General features: G+C 41.6%; 1 protein-coding gene across 4 annotated transcripts in view; it reads right to left on the bottom strand.

Annotated features, from left to right (window-relative positions):
- The window catches only part of LOC135211231 (pyridoxine-5'-phosphate oxidase-like), a 74,807-nt gene that overhangs the window by 5,092 nt on the left and 48,041 nt on the right, over positions 1-21,674 (bottom strand). For all 4 annotated transcript variants that reach the window (XR_010313645.1, XM_064244490.1, XM_064244491.1 and 1 more), the window contains one exon: positions 502-596. Coding sequence is in view for 3 of the 4 variants with exons in the window: in XM_064244490.1 (XP_064100560.1) it covers positions 502-596 (95 nt within the window). In the remaining variant the exon portion in view is untranslated. The remainder of the gene's footprint in view (positions 1-501; positions 597-21,674) is intronic.

Raw genomic sequence — 21,674 nt, 5'->3', positions numbered from 1 at the left:
TTATTATGCTGGAGCCTTTGCTAAAACCATAATATGTTCTTGTAACTGATTAAAAAATCAAATACATACTGTATACCTATAATCACTATAAATATCTTTCAGGGCTCGGCCGTGTCGCTCCGTGAAATACGTTCCTTCAGCTCTATTTCTAAGGTCAAATATTGCTATAATACCAAAGAACTGCTAAATTGGACATGTCAGAATATTCTGACTCACTTAATTTTTCAAGTGAGCTAACACTTCATTTTAAAGTCCTCTCCTCAGTGCTACTACCATTACTGATCTCTTATAAACTTCTACTAAGTATTTCATAGATTAATAAAGTCCTGTAGACAGATCTAATTAACAGGATTTCCAATTTAAAATTTGAACTACTCTAACAACCCTAAGCAGTGAAAGACTTGCACTCATACAGTATAAACTTGATAACATTTCCATTCAAAACCTAGTGCGGGGTTACAGAAAATTTCAAACTGTATTCTACTGAATTTGAATGCTTACCATGTTTCCGGTTTAGGAATGATCTTTTTCTCATCTCTATATTCTTCTGATAACTCTTGCTCTCTCTCTGTTAAAACATGACGACCATCAATAACCTAGAAGTATATAAGGATTATTCAACAAATAATAATAAAGGGAGAAAACAATGGTGAAATCAAAACTTCAAAGGTCAGTAATTATGCTTGCTACAAAGATCCTACAGAAAACTGAGTGGGTAAGAAAGCCAAATTCTGTGAAATGGAAACAAAAGTAAGTATACTGAAAGTTATATAAGTGTTAACAATTTAGAAAATAATTAAGATCCAGTTAATTTTGCTTTCTATAAAAATAAAAAGCCACCCATTTCATCACTGCCTGGCATGATTGATTGATGATTATATCATGAGAATGGTCAATATCTAAATGCAGCATCAGAATAGCAAGCATACAAGTAAGCCAAAATCAAGTAGCATATTGAGACGTGTTTAACAGATTGGTAAAATTTGTAGTAAATATAAAAACCATAGCAAAACCAAGAAAATTATAAAATAGAATTTTAAGTACAGTACAAAGACTAGTGAAGACAAGAACAGAGTATGTATAAATGTATTCTCGACAGATTTCTAAGAATTTTGAATGTTAGGTGCAATTTGGGGGGTTGAAAGTGGGGAAAAGAACTTTTTAACATAATTGAGGCATGCTGAATTTGAGAAAACTGTTCCCAGGCTGAATTTTGAGTTTTTCACCTAATTAGCATAAAACAAAATAGTCCCCAAATGGCCAAAATTAGGTACTTTCTGAACCTTAGATTTTTATTATCATGTAACACCAGCAGGTTGTACAAGCTAATCACGAATTCTAGCTATTTGGGGAGCGTCTGGTATGCATCCCCCCTGAATACAGGGTGAACACTGTATTGTATACAATTCAGCTGATGCCATTACTAGAAATTATATTTTCCTTTATAACTCAGTAACTATGGATGCAAAATTGCAAATGAGATTACTACTAGACTCATTTTTAGGGTCAAAGAATATGATAAAATAAATTTAAAAGTAATAAGTTTGCAGGTAATAAGAGATCATATTAAATCTCTAATATACAAAGTAGGTAGTAGTACTCATAATTATGGAAAAATCATATTTCTGTATACATACAACAGGGCAAAACCATCGCAAGTGATATGATCCTGATGAGATGTTATTGGCATCATTGAATATAATTAACACTTACAAAGTAAGCAGGGGTCTGCAAAATTACTAAAAATGCAAGTGAATTTTTACCATTTTAAGACGAGTAAGTATTCTAAGCGTCTATGTACCAAGAGGTTCCAGAGAAGACTGTTGACAGCCGTCTAGTTTTGAAGCAAATACTATATGTAACCTCAATTGAGTCCGATATAAACATCATTGAATTACTAGTACAGGCAGCCCTCGGTTAATGACGGGTTCCTTTCGGGGGGGGGGCGCCTGACGCTAAGCAATAATCAAAGCTAACTGAAATTCAAAAGTCTACGGGTGCCACAACTACCTTACTGTGTCCTAGACTTGTTAAAAATGCCTTGACAATGTCACGGCCACATTTTTTGCCCGAATATCTATTAACTTTAATGAATATGTGGAATTTCATTTGCCTAATCATTTACTATGGTCTGCATGGCACTTCTACAAATTTTCATTGTCAGATTCATTGAAGTTACTGGTAAATCTTGGCCTAGTATGAGAGAGAGAGAGAGAGAGAGAGAGAGAGAGAGAGAGAGAGAGAGAGAGAGAGAGAGAGAGAGAGAGAGAGAGAGATGTCACCTTTTTCATGCTAACATTTCCTCCATCTCTTTATTTATCATATCTTCTATTTAAATACATAACTTAAAAAAACAAAAGAGATGATAAAAGTACCGTTAGTAAAGTTATAATCGTTGCTTAAACGATACAGCCATACACAACTGACCAAAATCAGTTGTTTTGCTACAACAACCGAATGGAATGTGATAACAATGTTTTACTTGCATTTCAGCTATCGTACGATAGTAAAAAAAAAAGGGATTTTGACGGAGGAAAAATCTATTTCTGGGCAATGACCTGTGTCGCCCAGTGAAATGGTTCCTTTGATACTCATTTCTAAGGTATAAATAATGCTATATATACCAGAGAAAAAGAGAAACGATAGTGCCAGAATATCCTGGCTCGCTCACCTTTTAATTAAAGGTGTCGGTATAGTAAAAGAGCGAGTGGATGACATTAATTAAGCAGAACAGGACTTGAATAGTTTGCATTATAGTACTTTTATTTGCCATGGAGAGAATATTGGGAAGCAATACTGCTAAATTTAAGCTGCATTTGTATTTTTTTTATTATAAAATTATTGGCACATGCCCAAGCACCGGAGAAGCTGCAGTTGTAGCTGAACCTGAGAAGAAGAATAAAAAAAAATGTTCACACTGGTAATGACTAAATTATCGTGCATCAGCAACATGGATGAAACTTGGCTGCAATTAATAGTGGAGAAAAAAGTATTTTAATAAATACTGGTCATGAGAGAACACACTTTACTGTTTTCACGCTGATAAAAGATAAATCCAGGCATTCCCTGGGTTACATCAGGTTTGGGTTAAGTCGTTCCAGACTTAAGGTGCTTGCCTCATGGTGCCGTTAACCTGCTTTACGGTGCTGCAACTTGGACTTACAGCGCTGTTGCTATTTATTCCCATTATAATTATGAAGATTCGGGTAAAGCGATTTTTGGCTTACAATGCCCTGCCGGGAACGGAACCCATGCTGTAACCCGGGGACTGCGTGTATATAAATCTCGTAGTATTATGAAATAGTAGAATGAAAATAACGAACAGAATGTGTTTTTCACACAAAAACCCCCCCTGTAACCTGGGGACTGTCTGTATTTTAAATTCTCCCATTGGTCAACAGTAATTTTTTGTGGCATAATTAATCTCCTTCTTGCACTTAAGATCCAAGTGTAAACACATCAACAATCATACATGCTGATCTCTCTCTCACAACCACACACATTATCGATTCCTTTGATTATCCTTGTAAAATGAGAATAAAATTGATGTTGTTATCAAAATTTGCCTATTGCAACCTTTTTGGTTTCCTCAAAAGGTTCTTGTCTCGGGTACTGTACTACTCAGTGCCGCCAATTCCACGACATTGTTTCAGCACCAATTCCACAACACTGTTTCAGCACCACCATTTCAGCACTGGAAAAAAAAAAAAAAAAACCTTCTATGGAAATCATTCAATATAGTCTTATTATTGCATAAACAACCTTTTACCCTTGTTCCATCGTTCTTACGTCTTTTTAGAAATTGTTGGAGTATTACCATATTTTCTTCTTGAAAAATCATTGAAAGTAATATTGCTAAACAAGCTTTTACTGGTTTCATTATTATCATTTTTCCTGTCTGTTTATTTTTTGCTAGTTTTATTTCCAGATGTCTTGTAAAAATCATAATCCTTTTAGTATTTTTTAGTATTTTGTTAGCCATGAGCCAAACAATACAAAGCCAGAGAGGACGAGTAAAATTCAGTCATGAAGGATTGATACAAGCAATCCCCGGCTTGCAATGTGTTCAACTTATGACATTCCAAGGTTACGGCACTTTTCAATTGTATTAACCCTCTTACGCCGAAGCGGTAAAAAAAAAATTGTCTTCCGTGTGCCGGAGGTGTTTCAGAGCGAGCGCGTAAGCGGAAAAAATATTTTTTTCAAAAAATCACAGCGCGCTTAGTTTTCAAGATTAAGAGTTCATTTTTGGCTCCTTTTTTTTTCATTGGCTGAAGTTTAGTATGCAACCATCAGAAATGAAAAAAATTATCATTATCATATATAAATAATGCGATATATGATAGCGCAAAAACGAAATTTCATATATAATTGTATTCAAATTGCGCTGAGCGCAAAACGGTTAAAGGTAACAAGTTACTTTTTTTTCGTTGTAATGTACACTAAATTGCGATCATTTTGGTATATAACACATTATAAAATGATAAAAGAAACACAGAGAAAATATTATCACAAAATAATGCATGAATTCGTAACGTGCGGACGTAAACAAATATTTTTTTCAAAAATTCACCATAAATCTAAATATTGTCCTAGAGGACTTCCAATTTCTTTCAAAATGAAGACAAATGATTGAATATTACTATACTGTAAGAGTATTAGCTTACAATTGCAGTTTTCGACCATATCTGACGAGTTAAAGTTGACAGAATGTCGAATTTTTTATATATAATTTTTTTTATATGCAATTATTTCGGAAATAAGAAAGGCTACAACCTTCAAATATTTTTGTTAGTTTATTCTACATGAAATTGCGCACATTTTAATATATAAAACTCTATGAAATGCCTAATATGAAATGGAGCAAATATTCCGAGAATGGTACGTACAGCATTTCGGAGATTTGTGGCGAGAATCCGCGAGCGGAGGGAAGGAAGATTTTTTTTAAAATTCACCATAAATCTAAAATATTTTGCTAGAGACTTCGAATTTGTTTCAAGATGAAAGATAAATGACTGAATATTACTAGACTGTAAGAGTTTTAGCTTACAATTGCGTTTTTTTGACCACTTCGGTAGAGTCAAATTTGATTCCGAACGTGGTTTTTTTTCTATTTATCGTGATTTATATGCAAAATATTTCAAAAATGAGAAAAGCTACGACCTTCAATTATTTTTTAGTTGTATTCTACATGAAATTGCGCACATTTTCATATATAAAACTTTTATGTAACAGCTAATTTAAAATGGTGCAAACATTACCACAATCGCACATATGATTTTTTTCGGAAGACCGTTACCGGACGACTAAAGAAAATGTTATTTTTTTCATAAATTCACCATAAATCGAAAATATTGTGCTAGAGACTTCCAATTTGTTGCAAAATGAAGGTAAGTGCTTGAATATTACTAGCATTATAAGCGTTTTTTAGCTTACAATTGCGTTTTTCTACCATTTCGGTAGAGTCAAAGTTTGACCGAAGGTTGAAATTTGGCAATTATAGTTATTTATAAGAAAATATCTCATAACTGATAAAAGCTACAACCATGGGTTGATTTTAGTTGTATTTTGCATGAAATTGCACACAATTCCATATATAAAACTTTATATAACGGCTAATTTTAAAATGTGCAAACATTACCACAATCGCATGTATGATTTTTTTCGGAAGAGTTACAGCGCGGACGTAAGGAAAAAGTTTTTTTCATAAATTCACCATAATCGAAATATTGTGCTAGAGACTTCCAATTAGTTGCAAAATTAAGGTAAATGATTGAATATTACTAAAATATAAGAGTTTTGGCTTACAATTGCATTTTTCAACCATTTCGGTAGAGTCAAAGTTGACTGAAGGTTGAAATTTGTTTTCAATTATCATTATTTATATGAAAAATATCTCAAACTGATAAAAGCTACAATCACGTATTTTATAGTTGTATTCTAAATAAAAATGCGCACATTTTCATATATAATACTTCATGTAACGGCTAATTTACAATGGTACAAAAATTTATGTCAGTGACTAAATAATTTCCGAGATGTGTCACAGATACTTTTTAGTGCGGTAAGAAAGAAATTCGCGCTTGCGCGCCTGCGTAACGATTGTAAACAAAACAACACCTTGATCCGTGAACTCCCAGCATCCCCCAAGGCGCGTGATCCAAAGTTTTAGGCTGGTAGGCCTATAAGTATTTTCCGCGAATTTAAAAAAAAAACAAAAAAAACTTTTGTAAGTCGACGTAAAATACGTCCAGTCGGCACACGGGAGACAAAAAATGTTGACATAAAATACGTCCAGTCGGCGTAAGAGGGTTAATCAGAAACTAGTTCCAGGTTTATGAAATGTTCTATAGTTTTTAATACACCCAAAGCATTAAAAGTAAGGTTTTCTTTGGATCTTTTATGACTTTCCGGCTTATGATGCGTCTCAAGAACAGAACCCTCATCATAAGCAGGGACTGCCTTCATTCAATAAAGATAGTAAGACACAAGCAGGTGTTAAATTTTGGTACTGCCATGAAGATAGGAGGTGTCGAGCAAGAATTCATACATTACAAGCAGTCATCAAGAAAATTATCGAGCACACTCATCCTCCATCTGCAGTTACACTAGAAGTTGAAAAAACAAGAACATATGCTCATCAGTGAGCTGAGAACACGCACGAGCTGCAATTATCCAGCTACCAAATACGCAAGGAATGCGTAAAGCTATTTGTCGTAAATCAAACGCAGTTAACCATCTTCCCAAAAACTCCATATCAATTGAAGATTTAGAGTTGCCGTACAGTAAAAAATGTATAAGCCCACACCTGAAATTGAGGACAAATTTTCCTTGGTTGATCAAGGGATAAGTAACAAAAAATTATCATTTTCGGTAGGGATATCTGGCTGGAATATCTATCAACTTTAACCATTTGGTATACTATTGATGGAACATTCGCAATTGCCCTGCAATTATTTTATCAAGTTTATATTGTTTCAGTCAAGAAACACGGCGGTGTGCACCCCATACTATATGCACTCTTGCAGAATAAGCAACGTGCAACATATACGAGAATGTTAGAAATACTTAAGGGGTTGGTACCAAATGTACAGCCCAGTGCCATCAACAGCGATTTTGAACATGTGGTTGTGACAGCCATAAAAGAGTGTTTTCCCGATGTGGAAATCATAGGGTGTTTGTTCCATTTATCACGAAATTTACTAAAGCAAAACAAAAGTATGGGTCACATGGTTTTGTATACTAACAAGGCTGATTCTGCTTTACAAGTTAAAATGATACTATCTCTTTTGTTTGTACCAGTAAATGACATTGACCGTCATGTGGATACCCTAGCATCGTACTTACGTGAGAAACTAGTTCCTCTATTAAACTGCTTGAGGATAACTACATAGGTTGTCCAGGCCGGAGAGGAATTGGACGAAGATCACCCTAATTTCCCCCTGACATCTGGAACATGTATCAACGAACTATCCAAGGACAAGATAGAACTAATAACCATGCTGAAGCAGTGAACAGATGGTTGCATACAGAACTAGGATGTTGCATCCTACTATCTGGGACTTCATTGATGCGCTTAAGCAAGTCCAAAAAGGACAAGATGAATATGTAGAAAAACTTGCAGCTGAACATTCGCCACAGCCAAAATTACTGAAATATACAAAAGGCGACAAAAGAATTTTAAAGATCGTATCGGATCATGACAGCAGAAATGAGGTGGAATATTTACAAGGTATTGTGCACAATATATTAAACTAAGTTTTTCTGAATATTACCATTTTTGAAAGTAAAATGATATTGTTATGATACAATAAAGTTTTGTTCATACTTACCTGGCAGATATATATATAGCTGTATTCTCCGAAGCCCGACAGAACTTTCAAACTCCCGGACACGCAGTGGTCGGCCAGGTGGTTAGTACCCATTCCCGCCGCTGGGAGGCGGGTGTCAGGAACCATTCCCATCTTCTATTAAGATTTTCTAATGCCACTGTCCCCGAGGGGAGGTTGGGCGGGTACTTGATTATATACATCTGCCAGGTAAGTATGAACAAACTTTATTGTATCATAACAATATCATTTTGTTCATGACACTTACCTGTCAGATATATATATAGCTGATTCCCACCATTGGAGGTGGGGAGGGACAGAATAAAAGGATTTTGGGAAACATTTCACATGCAGATGATAGACATCTTGGTTCCTTACCTGTTAGCATAGCTGACTTCGTGATTACTGTCACCCAAGTCTGCTTTTGCTTTACTAGAGTCTCCAGCAAGGACGTGACCTGTATTGCTGGTGAGTTCTAGATGATCTGACAACGGGGGCGTGACCACAATGTGTCTAGACCATATTGACCATACCATGAGGGCTAAGAAGTAAAATAAATATCACCACCTGACCAACTAGCCAAAGTTAAGGTGTTTTTAACTAAGGCTTAAGAGTTAAGAAGTCCGCCATTGGCGGCGACTCAACAAATAAAATTAAGAGCTCTTCCTAACCATTTTCTACAGGATAGGATGAGTGGTACTTCTTGCCCCCAAGATTGTGCCTGCGGACACGTATGGCCCTAGCAAGCAGCAGATCTCATATGACGTCTTCATATCTCTCAGAGAGTGTGAAGCGAACCACAGAGTTGCTTCGCTAAAACGCGGTACTCAGGATGAACTGAGTGCCATACTCTGTTGAAATGCTTCCGAGGCGCGCCCTCACCTCGTGAGCATTTACTTTAAAGGTTTCAAATCTTTGTTCGAACATGACGAATGAGCCTCTTAGAAAGACTCTTAAAAAAATAACGCCAGGGCGTTCTTCGACATGGGCAAGTCTGGTCTTTTTACGGAACACCGCAGATTGTCCGAATGACCTCGACTTTCTTTAGTTTTATCAAGATAAAACTTGAGAGCCCCGACAGGGCACAGGACTCTGGGCCAAGGGTTAGACGGGTTTTCGTTCTTAGCAAGAACGGAAGGCTTAGAGGACACCGAATTATGTCCTCTAAAGCCAAAACCTCTGATGATGGCTAAAACCTCACTAACCCCTCTTTGCGTAGCTAGAGTGGTTAGAAAATTCGCCTTTGCTGGTCACGTGTATTAAGTTTACAGAAAGGAGAGGTTCGAAATGCTTTGACATCAGGAACTTCAGACTACGTCTAAGTTCCATGCCGGAAGCTTCGATCTAGACCATTTCAAGATTTCCGCAGACCTCAAAGATCGTGAAGGGCTTTGTTGTTTGACAGATCCGAATCTCTGAGCCTAGAGGCCGTCAACAACATATTTCCGTATTCTAAAATCGTTGGGACTGTTAGCTTATCCCATACTTCACACGGAAAGGGAAGACGGTAAAGTAATTCACAAAGGTGGAGGTGGAGGAACAGTCATTCTTCCTGCACTATCTCCAGAATCGGCCCACTCCGATTGGTACACTGCAAAATATGCAGCACTGCTTGGCTTTGGCAATGAGACTTGTAATTAATCTTGAAGATCCTCTCGCTTCTCAACAGTCTGAACGCATCCAAACTCAGAGCGGAGAGGTTTTTAGGTACCTCTCGAAGTGAGGCTGTTAGAGTAGACCGATTCTCTCAGGAAGGGTCCTTGGAAAGTGCTCTCTGAAGGACGTGACCTCTGTGAATCCAGCCTCTCGAAGGCCAACATGGGGTGATCAGCGTCTTTCTCGCTCCCTCTGACGCCAGCGATTATCTTATCATATTTCCTAAGCTTTTGAATGGGGGAAAAGAGACTAACCAACTATCCCCATTCCATACTATATGATGGCGTCTATTGCTACCGCTCTCGGATCGAGAATAAGGGAGCAAAGTAGAGGAAGCTTCTTCGTCTTCAATATTGCGAAGAAATCTACGAAAGGACGTCTCCAAAGTCTCCACAACTCTCGACATAATTCTAAGCGAGGATTACTCAGACGTCAGTAGTTGCTGCCGTCGATCGAGAAGATCCGCACGGACGTGCAATAGTGTAACGAACCTCTTGAGGATCGTTACGTTCCGTGCCTATGTCGATAACCATCTCTCTCTTCTTAGGATATGAGAGAGCTGCGAAATTATCTGAGATGATTTGGACCAATCGACCAAAAACTCACTCTTCGAGGAACTGGAGAGCCAACCAAATTGCTTCCAATTCTCTTAGATTATGTGCCAGGACCTCTGTACCTCTGTCCGGATGCCTGGCACCCTCTCGGTATCACCTGAGGTGATCGTCAACCCATTGAGAGATGTTTAGAATTATTTCTAGATCTTTGATGTTATTTCAGTTCTGTAGGAAAAACTATAGAGGTCTGAATTGCAGTCTATTCAGGGAAACAAGCTTCTCCAGCGAGGAAATGGTCCCCAGCAGACTCGTCCATTCCCTCACTAAGCATGCTTCCTTCCCTAATAAGGCTGCGCTTTGCATAAGCAGGAGAGCATTATTATAGTGCTATGCCGCGATAGACTCGTACAGAATTCTGTTACAGTGCGGTAAGCAGCGCTGAACAGGTCTAAGAGATATCTCTGTTGAAAATTTCTTAGCAAAAGGAAGTCGTGTTTATTCATGATTACTAGAAATCCCCTCAACCCGAGGCGAAAGTCATGATTGTAGGGTAGAGATACGGTTCGTCAATCAATCCCGCGGGAGAGAGAGACGTAAATGACAGAGCATGACAGCGAGCTACCTGATACTAAGTTGGTGACACTGTGACAGTTACAGGCAGCAGCTTATGTTCACCTTCTCGCAGTCTTATGCCGAGTTGCCAGCTATTCTATTCATCTAAGGAATAGATTTTCCATTATTTGAACAGAAACTCTCAAGTTGGCATATTTAAGCAAAACAGAATTCGCTAAATACAGAAGCTGAATTTGTGTTGTCGTAACATTACGCTTAATTAAGGGATTTTGACGAAGGAAAAATCTATTTCTGGGTGATTGGCTCGTGTCGCCCTATGAAAGGATCCTTAATATCATTCTTTCTAGGTAAAATTAATCTAAAATTAACCAGAGAAAAAACAAAAAAACAAAATTAAGAAATGTCAGTAAAACTGACTCGCTCACTCTTAAAAAAGAAGTGTCGGTATGGTAATAGGGCGAGTGGGAAATCACTACCACGAGACATTCACCAATTAGAACTTCCAATCAGAATCCCCGTAAGAGAGAGCTGATACCAACGGGCGATGCAGCCGCTACTACTACTACTACTAGAGGACGCCACGGACAGCAGCGCCCCTAGCGGACATCCTTAATCTAAAAACATCTTGTCCTGCATGGGGGGGGAAAACAAAATAGGGTGGGTTTCATAGGGCGACACGAGCCAATCACCCAGAAATAGATTTTTCCTTCGTCAAAATCCCTTTTCTGGGCTCAGCTCGTGTTGGCCTATGAAAGAGTACCAGAGAAACAGACAAGATGGGAAAAAAGGACAAATGAAAAGCAGTTGCAAAACGATGGATATAATATAAGTAAATCAATTACAGCATACAAACTAAGTACTTAAACTAACGTTATTCTAAACAGTAATATAAAAGAACGTTAGTAATGTAAAGTACTTAAAAATACAGTAACCACAGTAAAATACAATGATTGGCAGTGGAATATAAAACAAAAGGGATTTACTTAGAAAATTATTTACAAAAATATACAAACACATTGTTTGTCCTACCCTAGCATAAAAAATAAGGGTAGGTACACTGAAGTACACCATCAGTACAAGTGTGGATGTCCCTAGCAAAAAAATAAGGGACAATCCACTATTATGATTCAGCGGCTAAGGCTAGGATATCCGAGTAGCATGGCGATAGGGTGAGGCATGTTGGATGAGGTAGGTAGAAAGGAGACCTGGATCTGTACTACGACTACTATACAGTATCAGGAGAAACAATGTTTCCCGCTGCTAATGCTGAAAATTTTAAAGATTCCAAGGACTTTAGATAATGACGTTTAAAGACTGTCGGGGATTTCCATCCAGTATACTTTTTAAGATCCTCAAAGTTCATATGTTGAAAGTAATTAATTGAGGTGGCTATCTCCCCTGATATCATGTGCTTTTGGGAATGAATCAGGATTGGCTTGTTTAATGAGTAAAGGATTTTGTTGTCTTAATACCTTTTACTGACAAAGTACCACCTTTTTCTCTCATGAAGAGAGCACCTGAGGATCTTGAGGAAGTACGAGATAGAAAGGCTCTTAAAGTTGATACTGGGCAGAGAGAAGGATCTTGGGGAAGTGGGATAACTTTCCAAGGGCCCACCTTGCAAGAGGATCCTCATTTTTTGGCTAAAAAGCTACGATCCGGAGCAAGTAGAACTTCTCCTGATGGGAGGAATTCCACATGACCCGCATCCCTGGATAGAGCCGACAGTTCTGAAATTCTAGCTCCTGAAGCTAGGCTTAATAAGAATAATGTCTTTCTAAGAGCATTATGAATGTACAAGACGAGTTGTCAGTATCTGAAGCTAGTTTGAGGACATCATTTAAGAACCATGAAACTGCAGTAGGCCTTTGAGAAGGTCTAAGTCTAGCACAGGCTTTAGGGATAGACGTGAAATAAGATTCAGTCAGATCTATCTGAAAACCCCTAATTGAAAGATCTTCCTTCAAAGCCGATTTATGATTGGGTAATAGTGCTAGCTGCTAAACCTTTTTCAAACAAGGAATCTGAAAAAGGATATAGCTAGATTAACTGTCATGGTTGTAGTGTTTGATTCTTTCAGGAAAGATGCTAATTTTTTAACAGCTGAGTCATATTGTCTAATGGTTGACTCTCTCTTATCTGATTCTAGGAAGAGAATATTCTGTGGATTCAATATTAGCATCTTTATTAGCCGCAAACTTCATGAAGTCCATAAAGTTAGGGTCTGAAGAATTCCTGAGGAAGCGAACACAGTCCTCATTTGTACTGATTTGTGACAGCTTGGGATTGGGAATCCGTTGAGGTCGGAGCCCAATTCCAGAAGAAGAGGATACCAGTTGCTCTTGGGCCAGTCCGGTGCAATCAGAGCTACTATTCCTTTGAAAGTCCTCAGTTTGCTTAGGACTTTCAAGAGAAGATTCACTGGAGGAAAAACATAAATTTTTTCTCCACTGATTCCAATCCAACGACAGGGGCGTCGTGGCATAAGCAGAGGGTCCAGGTTGGGGGCCACATAGCAAGGGAGCTTGTGGTTCGCTTGTGAGGCGAAGAGATCCACTTGGAGACCTGGGACTCTCAGGCATATCCACTGGAATGACCCGTCGTCTAGAGACCATTCTGATTCCAGAGGAACTGACCTGGGACAGAGCGTCTGCTATCACATTTCTTACCCCTGCCAGGGTGAGTGGCAGACAGATGCCATTTGTGTTTGTTTGCTAGGGCAAAGATGGCTATCATGACATGATTCACATGCTTGGATTTGGACCCTCCTCTGTTGATGCAATGAACTACCACTGCACTGTCCAAAACTAGCCTTAGATGAGACTTTCTCGGGGGAAGCAGTCTCTTCAAGGTAAGAAATACTGCCATTGCTTCCAGAACGTTTATGTGGAGCTGGCGAAATTGAACTGACCAAGTCCCCTGAACCTGTTAGAACTGAGAGTATCCCCCCCACCCGGACAGGGAGGCATCCGTGTGAATGGTTAACACTGGAAGGGGATATTGAAGGGGTACCTGCTTGGCTAAGTTCTTTACTTTTGACCATGGACGGAGTTGATTGCGAAGGATCTGTGGGATTACTGACAACTTGTCTCGAGATTTGGTGTTTGCTCTCGATCGCCAAATTCGATTTATATCTTTTAGCCTTGCTTTCAGGAGGATATCTGTTACTGAAGCAAACTGAAGGGACCCTAGGATTCTCTCCTGGTTTCTCCTTGATGTTTGTTTGCATTTGAGAAATTGCCTGACAGATTTTGCTATTTCCTTCCGTTTGGCCACTGGAATTGACAGATTGTGGGAAGACAAATCCCATTGGATTCCCAGCCACTGAAAACGAGACTCCGGGGTAAGTCTGGATTTCGTTTTGTTTATCTGGAACCCCAGATGTTCCAGAAAGTGAACTACCTTTTTGGTGGCTTTGAGACATTCCTCGACGGTTGGTGCCCAGATCAACCAATCGTCGAGGTATGCTGCTACCATGATTCCCTGAGTTCTCAATTGCTGTACAACCACTTCTGCTATTTTCGTGAATACCCTGGGGGCTACATTCAGACCGAAGGGCATCATTTTGAATGAGAATGTCTGATTTCCTAGCCTGAATCCTAGGAATGGGCGGAAGTGCCTGGCTATAGGATATGATAGTATGCGTTCTGTAAGATCGATGGAGCATGTGACGGCTCCACGCGGAAGTAAGGTCCTTACTTGCGAGAGGGTAAGCATCTTGAACTTGTCGCAACGAATGAAAGAGTTAGCTTTGACAAGTGTTCTAAGATTACCCTTCTTTTTGTGAGCCTTTCTTTTTGGGCACGCTGAATAAGCGACCTTGAAATTTTAGATGCTTGACTCTCGCAATAGCTCCTTTCTGAAGGAGTTCCTCCGCGTAATCTGTCAATTCCTCTGATGGTATTTGGTGGAATGATTTGATTGGAGGCGGATCTTTGATCCAAACTCCAACCCAATCCTTTGGACACTATGCTCTGTGCCCAATTGCTGAACCCCCACCTGTGGCGGAAGAGGAACAGCCTCCCTCCTACCTGGGGAGCCTCATTGTTGATGGGCGGGTTGACCACCACGCCCTCCTCTGAACTGTCTGCTCCTTGTCGCCCTTCCTGCGCCACGCTGGCGAAAGTAACCTCTCGCCCTACCTCTCGGTTGTTTGTTCAAGGAAGTGTAGCCTTGAGCTTCAAACGTAGGGTTGAAGGAAGGCCGGCGAGATTGCGTAGGAGGTCGACGGCTGTGATTGAGGAGACAACAGGAGGATGGGCTGGTTCTGTTTCGAACTAGCAGGTTGTCCCTGTTGGGTAACCGGGACGGCCTGAACAAATTGCTGCTGTTGCTGGTGTTTCTGGTACGGCTGGAACCTTTTACCAGCCTTCTTCGGTTTCTTACCAGCAGTGGGGACGGATTCTTGTTTCCTCTTAGATGAAATACCCCACCTAGCTCTAAGGCTCTGGTTGAGCCTAGCAGCCTCGTGGTGCACTTCATTAACAGCGGACTCTGGGAAGAGATCCGCTCCCCACATGCTAGAAGCCAATAAGAGTCTATTAGGCTCGTGCCTAATAGTGCACTCCTGCAGAACGTGCTTTCGGCAATTCCTCCTAGCTTGGAAGAAGTCGAAAGCATCTGTCAGAACCGTCTGAAACTGTATTTGGCCAAGATCTTAAACAGCGGTTTCCGTCGCATATGAGAGAGCAGCCATTTCCGTTATTATCAGAGAAATTGAGGGACCTGCCAAACCTGGTTCGCGCGTCGAACTCTGCCTGAATCAAGGAATCAGGCAGCCTTGGCAGCTTCTCGCCGAACTGGTCCATGGCGCAGTCCGGTTTGAGCTTACCAAGCGTGAACGTAGCTGGCAAGTTCTCCCACAATTCTCCGAAAGCCGGGAAGAGCGGAGAAGTAGACTCCGCCTCCCTTAGCTGTGGCATGGGCTCATCCTTGAGGACTGCCTGAAGGGTCTTCTCTACTATTTTCGTGGCGAACGGAAGAGAAGCCTCCTCTTCCGTCGCAAAATAGTAAAAGGACTCTTATAGGCCTGGAGCTTAGTGTTTGTGCACTCCCAGTCCTCAAGGCAGTGAACCCATTCCCGTTGGGCATGATCCCTACTGTATAGAACAGACTCCCTAGAGATCTTGTCTTCCCTAGTAAGAGCCGTTACAGTCAGCCTAGCATAACCGATGAAAGGCTGCGTCAGACCCGGAGGGTAAAACTCGAAGTCCTCAATCCTCCGAGTTCCACACTCCGGGATAGAGATCATCCCATCCTTAAATGGAGCGTAGGCAGCTACTCTCCATGGATTCTCCATAGAGAAAGCTGGCAGAGAGTCGTATGGCGGGAGCTGGAGAATGCCAGCACTTGGCACTGGGGAGACTGGAAGAGGGACCTGAGAGAGCCCAGCTACTCGGTCCTCATTCTCTCTAACCCTGTTAGAGAGATCCTGTATGGACTGGCCCTGATTGAGACAGAGTGCTCGACAGTTGTGCGAACATCTGCTCAAATCTCGTCCCCAGGGCAGAGACTTGCGAGCCAACCAACTCGCCCACCTGTTGCATCACCACTGCTGAGAAAGCAGTGGGATCAAAGGTGCTGGGTCCCGCTCCTCCCACCGGCGTTGCCGGAGTGGAAGCGGTGGAGGCAGGAGAAGGCATTGGCTCGGCGGGAGCGCGAGCCTTCTCCTTAGAAGCCTTGCTTCTAGAGCTCTTCGAGTGAGAAGAACTCGGCTTGGCCTTCACCGCGTCGCGTAGGAAGTCGAAGACTTCCTAGCCGAAGAAGGAAGACGAAGACGACTTCCTAGAAGTCGTCTCAGAAAGAGTCTTCGGTTCTCTCTGTCCCTTCACCTTTGGGGGTAAAGAACGAGAGAGCGGGAGAGCGGGTAGGGATCTCAGATCCCACAAAGCCTTGAAAAGAAGCGCTCGAAGAAGGGACAGGAGAAGATCCAGGAGCACCCAAGGAAAGACCTTGGGCGCCCGACACACCTACCTCAACCAACAAATCCTCTGCCCCTACCGCCATAGGCTCGATGTTTAGGTCCAGGGCAGCGACGTCCGGGACCGACTCCTGAGAAGCTACGACCCCGAAAGATTGCTGGAGATCTTGCTGGATGGAGGCTATGAGAGGGCTGCGGAGGGGTGGGGTCAACATACCCAGTTGACTTGCCCGCAGGGAAGATCTGGACGGCCAGCTTCTTGTCCAGGATGTACGGCTGGCCTTTGGCGGCGTTCTTCCCGAAGCCGCCCACCCACGCTTTCAGTAGCGAGGGCGACCTCCCTCACACCAGTAGCCTGAAAGAAAGGGCGAGATGAGCTTCTAATGGCGGAACGGGGTTAAACAACTTATGACTAAGAGTTGTTAGTAAAATGATAAGGAAGCCTATAATGGACTTACCCCACCCCCTCTCAGCTGACCGACTAGGTCGTAGCAGATGGCGCAGGCTTTCCGGGTGCCAGACGATCATCTCGTTGAATGACGTGGCACAAGGGGCGTGAGACCTGCACTCATCGTGGCCGCAGGGGTCGTACAACGTCGCGTTGCACGCCGGGACCTGACAGTTGGTAGCCTGTAAGTGGAAAGATACATGAGTATCAGGAGAACACTTACAGCCTAACAGTTGCTCCGCTGGTGCCGGAGCGATAAAGTTAGATTAAACCAGAGCCCCGCCCGCCATAATACGTGGTGGTAACAAGGTTGGTTGGATGTCCTAGGCTATAGCTCCGCTGATGGCGGGGACAACAGAAAGAAACCAACCAGGAGTGGTGGTAAAGGGAAACCACGACGGAAAATGGCGGGGATGGTAGACATATGAATAATAAAATTAAACAATTCATCGTAAAATTAGGGTATATCCTTAAAATAACAATAATATCAAACCTTTCTCCACCCGTCTACTAGAAGAGTGCCCTGGTAAGAAGCGAGCTCCCTTCCGGTAGCGGGGGAGAGATGTAAGGATATAGTAGGCAAGCAACCGACCACTAGTAGTGCCCACCCCGCCCGCTGGCGGAGCCAGTAATCTATAACCAAAGGTGCCCCGGCTGCGACGGAAGGCTCCTTTCGTTATAGAAAGGGAAGGTGGCTGAGCAACTGGGGAGGGGGGGAGAAAGGTCTCGGCGTAACACGGCGGGAGAGAGAGAGGGGGGGGGTGGCCTACTCCTCCCCGCCTCAACGACTACCCGCTCGGAGACCCGGTACCTCATGAGTGGTCGCCCTATACCCCCCGCTGGGAGGAACCCCTGGCCACCTCAGAGAGGGAGAGAGAAAGGCGACTGAGGTTGTCATGACAACCAAGGGGTCCCCCAGCACCTCCCTATACCAGGCAGGGAGGGCAGGGGCAGGGTAAGGTGCGATGGAACACGTGACCGCAAGTGGCCTAAGCCGCGAGCAACACAACCGTGGGAGGGCCACATGAACCAGGCTGTACCAAACCATGGAACATGCACCTAGGCTAGCCTAACACCCTAAATATAATAAAATTACATTGAAAAGATGGAAAAGACACTTTTAGTAAAAGAAAAAGAAGCCCAGGAGGAGGCAAACTGTTCCAAGAAACAGAAGCCTACTCGGAGCCAGCGATAGCCGATGAAGAGCAAGAGCCGGGATGCTGGCAGGAAAAATAATAATAGCCCTAAATACCAAACTAAGAGAAATGGTAGGGGGGTGGGGGCTAAACACTAGCTAAAACTCGATGTAAAAGACAAAGAACGTAATATAGTAAGCCCATAAGTATAAGAAGTCCCAGTATGGAGGACCGGGAATTCTTAACGAGGCAGCATGGCGCCACCACGAGACAACCGGGAAACCATATATGACCTATTAGGAGGAAAATACTGGTTCCCAGAAGATAAAAATGTAGTAAAACATTACTTATGAGTTACTTAACTTAGCCGTTGCGATGGCAGAGCGTTCCATAATGATGAAGAGGATAAATCCCGAAAAAAGCACAGCACAGAAAATAATGCGTCTGGACGCTAGCGCTAATGATTAAGGATGTCCGCTAGGGGCGCTGCTGTCCGTGGCGTCCTCTAGTAGTAGTAGTAGCGGCTGCATCGCCCGTTGGTATCAGCTCTCTCTTACGGGGATTCTGATTGGAAGTTCTAATTGGTGAATGTCTCGTGGTAGTGATTCCCACTCGCCCCTATTACCATACCGACACTTCTTTTTAAGAGTGAGCGAGTCAGTTTTACTGACATTTTCTTAATTTTGTTTTTCTCTGGTAATTTTAGATTAATTTTACCTAGAAAGAATGATATTAAGGATCCTTTCATAGGCCGACACGAGCTGAGCCCAGAAAACCAAATGTTAAATCGGAAACTCCTGGAAAGTTGCCTGGAGTACCGATTAAATATACTGCGTCATCCACAATGACAGCAACCTCTCGTCTCGCACTATTCTGCCCGAGTTACCAGCTACTCTCTTCTACGAAGGAATAGGTTTGTTACTATTATCGATCAGAAGGAAATTCTCAAGCAGGCATATTTAAGCGAAACATAATTCCGCTAGATGCAGACGCTGAGTTTTAGTGTTTGTTGTAACAATACCTTTTAGCGTTGTCCTTACAGCGGAAACTCCTAGAAGTTTGCAGGAAGGACCGATTAAATACACTTACAATAACCGTCTTTTCGGTTGCCATCTGTAGAGGTAACCATAATATGCGTATATGACTTGAACCCTACATTAGTAATATGACGCAAAGATAAAATACGTAAGTATTCTAGTCACTTGAACATCTAATTCTCTACTACATTCTTTCCTCGACGAGGAAGAGAGAGAGAATGGAAATCAACTGTCTTCATTCTCTTTGCCAAGAGAACGAATTAACATTATTCGAATGGAGATCAAGTGAGAACCGAGGATCGAAAAGGACAGTTCAAGCTTCTTATGATATTGGACATAAGACTTCATGGACGTAGTCTACAAGTCTTTTTCCTGGTATGAAGCCTCTGACTAATGAATGAGAGCATCCTTTCGAATTTTGTTAATGAGACCTTATCCGCTTAAGCGATAAATGTTATTAAGATCTTTGTCAATGAGAAACTAACCCATTTACATGACAAAGTAATCCAGGAATTTGAGCATATAGTTTTCCCGATTCCCGCAGAAATCGAGGAAGGGGCAGGATTCCTAATCAGAGACTGGTGCTTAGACGACAGGCCTAGGACCTTAATGTTCCCCCTTCCAGCAGCGCAGTCCCGAAAGCAGACGAGGCGTTTTATGACACCGAAATCTGCTTACAGTTTTTCTGGAATTCATCAAGTCATGGATTCTATTGAACGCTCCCTTCGTAGAAAGCAAAGTAGACATCTTGACGAGACCAAACTCCTTCCTCTTCTTCGAAGACGCCCTCTTGAAGACCGTTCTTGCAGGAATCCTGGCGAACGTCTTGATGCGTAGGACGCCTACGTTCTGAAGAACGCTCCTGGTAAGTGCTCTGCTGAGCGACATGACGTGTAGGATGCCGAACGTCTTCAAAAGCATCCTGGCGAGCGTCCAGATGTGTAAGACATCGAGCGTCTTCCAAAAAGCTTATCATGTTTATGACGTCGAGCATCTTCCAGAGCGTCCTGACGAGCGTCTCTTCGTGTAGGACGTCGAGCATCTGCAAAAGCTTCCTCACGTCTCAATGCGTAGGACGTTGAGCGTCTTCAAGAGACGTCCTCGCGAGAGTCTTACGAGATATTGGTGCATAGAACACCAAGGGTTCTGAACGCATCTCCAGAGAGGATCTTGTCGAGCGCCCTGATGCATGAAAGGCCATAAGACTTGACCATACCGTAGACTTAAAGTGAATTCTCTACTACATTCATCTTCTCACTAAGCATGTACTCTAATAAGCCATGCTTTCGTAAGCATTGAAAGGCTGTAATATCTTTCTTATTGAAAGCTTCTAGCAAAAGGCAGACAATATTTTATTTATGTTTGCTTAACTATCCCCTCAATCCGAGGCTAAGACCGCAATTGTAGGGGAGAGATACGGTTAGTCATTCCATCCCGAAGGACCGACCTCTCATGACTGAGAAATAGATGGTTACTGCGTTGGTCTAAGCGATAGCAGCCTCCATTAGCTGTCTGGCCTTACTCTTCCAGAGTTGCCAGCTACTCCATTCAATAAAGGAATCTTATAAAATTATTATCGAACTTCAGGAAGTTCTTATCAATGTATATTTAACACGTTTCCAGCGATGGGACCCACCAGTGGGTCACACTGTTCTCTCATTTGCTGCAATGTGACCCACCGGTGGGTCCCAGTAGAACAAAATTATTTTTTTTTAATTTATAAAAAAAACTTAAACTTTTAATTGCAATTATTATTTTAGTAGATCAATATTGCTATCAATGGGTTGAATTATACAAAAACAAAATAAAAAACAAAGTTTTATTGAAATAATTGCAAAGAAAATTTGTCTGACATTCAGTATATAAGAAAATTAGTTTTCCATTCCATTTGCTAATGAAAAATCATATCACTAGTTATGTTTGAGATTGAAACATGATAAACATAGATATGGAGTGCCATCACATGAGTCACAATATGTGGAAACCTTTCTTGACTTGATTTTGGCCACTTTGGATCCTTCATTTACTGCTAACATTTCGTAGCAGCCTCTGCATCGTTTCCTTGTTTTTCTTTTCTGTCCTGCTTCTTTGAGACAATGTGAAGATTTTCCTGAAATATTCATACTTGATTTTCCTGGTTTGTTTTTTTCCTTCATGATACCACTAGTATAGTATAAGACAATAGATTCCTTGAATGCACGTAATGACATTTTCTTGACAGCAAAGTACTTATTGTAAAGTACCCAAGCATTCACTATAGAAGTACCAGCAATAAATTCTAATGCTACTTTTCTGTACCATTTTCTTGACTTCTTCAGAGGTGAATAATATGATGACATTTGATCTGATAAATCAACTCCTTTCTTGCACTTATTATAGTCTAACACACTTTGAGGTTTCTTGATAGGTAAACCAGTCCTTGTGACTTTACCTGTGTTGATTAGAGTAGCATCATGTTCTGGAACTGTTGATAGAGTCACAACATATCTTTTATCTTTCCAATTGAATACTTTCACTCCAT

Source organism: Macrobrachium nipponense, chromosome 4, assembly GCF_015104395.2.
Source record: "Macrobrachium nipponense isolate FS-2020 chromosome 4, ASM1510439v2, whole genome shotgun sequence".
In the NCBI taxonomy this organism is placed as follows: Eukaryota; Metazoa; Arthropoda; class Malacostraca; order Decapoda; family Palaemonidae; genus Macrobrachium; species Macrobrachium nipponense.
Note: the sequence above shows the minus strand (reverse complement) of the source record. Positions and strands in the feature narration are given on the sequence as shown.